This window comes from Austrofundulus limnaeus, unplaced genomic scaffold (assembly GCF_001266775.1).
Source record: "Austrofundulus limnaeus strain Quisiro unplaced genomic scaffold, Austrofundulus_limnaeus-1.0 Scaffold339, whole genome shotgun sequence".
Lineage (NCBI taxonomy): Eukaryota > Metazoa > Chordata > Actinopteri > Cyprinodontiformes > Rivulidae > Austrofundulus > Austrofundulus limnaeus.
This window is the reverse complement of record NW_013952741.1, coordinates 19212-21262: the sequence shown is the minus strand read 5'-3', so window position 1 is coordinate 21262 and position 2051 is coordinate 19212. Positions and strand designations below refer to the sequence as shown.

The 2051-nt window shown below is 35.3% G+C and overlaps 1 protein-coding gene across 1 annotated transcript in view; it reads left to right on the top strand.

The window, feature by feature from the left end:
* Window positions 1-1433, top strand: part of LOC106527734 (macrophage-stimulating protein receptor) — a 15905-nt gene extending 14472 nt beyond the window's left edge. Inside the window, exons 7-9 of the mRNA XM_014022721.1 lie at window positions 254-389; window positions 511-647; window positions 948-1433. Coding sequence (XP_013878175.1) covers window positions 254-389; window positions 511-647; window positions 948-1131 — 457 coding nt within the window. The 3' untranslated portion in view covers window positions 1132-1433. The remainder of the gene's footprint in view (window positions 1-253; window positions 390-510; window positions 648-947) is intronic.
* Window positions 1434-2051: the final 618 nt, after the last annotated feature.

Sequence of the window (2051 nt, the reverse complement as noted above, 5' to 3'; positions counted from 1 at the left end):
TAAATAAACTGTTCGGCAGGTAAGATTTGTCCAATTTTTCAATTGCACAAACTGCTCATCCCACAAATGCATGTTCCTTACAAATGTGGCCCCATTTAAAAGGGAAGTTAACAGACTTTCCATCGGTATAAGATTTATTGCCAAGAAATGCTGTTACAAAATATGTATATATATATATATATATATAAAATTACCACAGGAGAAGCTGTATCTGTTGCTGAAATGTTAGATTTCTTCTTGTGCTGATTTTCAGTTTAGTGTGTAAGATTCGCTCAGTGGTGCTGGAGCTGTCCACACCGGTCAACATCACCGTGGAGGTGCACGAGGACAAAGGGGAGGGTCGCTACTCTATTAATGGGAGAGCAGAAATTCCCGGGTTCAAATTTGTGGTAATTTAATAACAAATAAACATTTAATATCACTTTCTGAAAATAAAATAGATGTTTTTTTAAATCTTTTATTTCAAATATAATTTTTAACTAAAATACAGATGTATTTTTTTTCCTTCAGACACCCATCATTACAGAAATCCAGCCCAACTATGGACCTCGTGTTGGAGCCACGCTCATCACAGTGACTGGGCTTCACTTGGATGCTGGGAAAAACAGAAAAGTTACGTTGAATGACGTGCTCTGCCCTATTAAAAGGTGAAGAGCAGCTTTTTTTGTCTATTTTTGCAACATTCAGGGAATCATTTCCCCCCTTCCTGCTTTGTGTACCTGACCTCCTTTGAACGTTTTGCTCACACATTTTTATTGGTGTAAACCTGTCAGAAAAACATGTTCAAACTTGTTTAAATTACTGATTAAGAAACTCTTGGCTCAGAGCTGAAGGACTGAGGCAGCATTTCTTTTTCTACTGAATCTGTCAATCATGCGTAAAGTTGTCAATCTTTTTCATTTACCCATGTTTATCTGGATTTTACTTATAAATCCATCTCTCTGCAGGGTCACAAAGTCTGTCAGCAACGTTTCGTCCATCATCTGTTTGTCCCAACCCATTTCAGAGGTGAGAGACGTCCCACTCAGCGTTTTCATAGACAAATCTCCTGTACCTACAACAGAGGTGTTCTACTACAAAGAAAATCCAAAGATTACAAACGTGTTGCCCGCCTGTAGCTTTGACAGGTAGGTCATCAGTGCACCAGCTGAAACAGCTGCTTTGTGTGCACTGCAGGTGTGTGTGTTTGTTTCTGTATTTACAGCACATTTTTATACATCTTTTTTCTGTATTTACAGCACATTTTCATACTTTTTTTTTTGCATTTTTCTACTCATTCAATTTTTAGAGGGCCTGATTTAATTTTTAATGCCCACTTCCATGAAACTTAAAAAATTGTGTAATGGGACTCCAAGTGTAAAATGTTAAAAAATGTCACTAAGACAAGCTCACTGTATGAGTAAAATCCTAGTTTAAAAAATCCACTTATATTATTTAGCTCACTGTGCTTACATTTTGCTAATTGCTATAAAATGTTTAATTTAAATTGTAAATAATATATGTAATATTAAATTCTAAATGTAACAATTATGTCACAAATGTTGCAGCTAAATAATAAAGCTTATTTCAGAATGGAACACAGACTTTGCCATTGGTGCACAATGGTGTGATGTCATCATCTAGCGACAAAAGCAACTGCTAATGCTGCTAACACTGCTAATGCTGCAATTTAAATTCAAAATGTTTTCATTAGCAGCGTTAGCAGGGTTAGCAGTGCTAGCGGTCGCTTTTGTCTCAGGATAATAAGGCTGTAAAAAAAGCTGCCGCCAACAGCGAAGGCTGTGTTCCATACTTACATCAATACTTAAATGCAAACGTTACTATTTAGCCACAAAATTTAGATTTATACATTTAGAATTTAACATTTAGACAAAACATTTAAATTTAACATTTAGTGAAAATTAGCAAAATGTAAGAACAGTGAGGTAAATAATAAAATGTTTTTAACTAGAATTTTAGACTCTGAAAGTGAACAAATATTGAAAATGGGTGAGTGACATTTTTTGACAGTTTATTTTACACTTCGTGCCCCCTAATTGTCTGTGATTGTG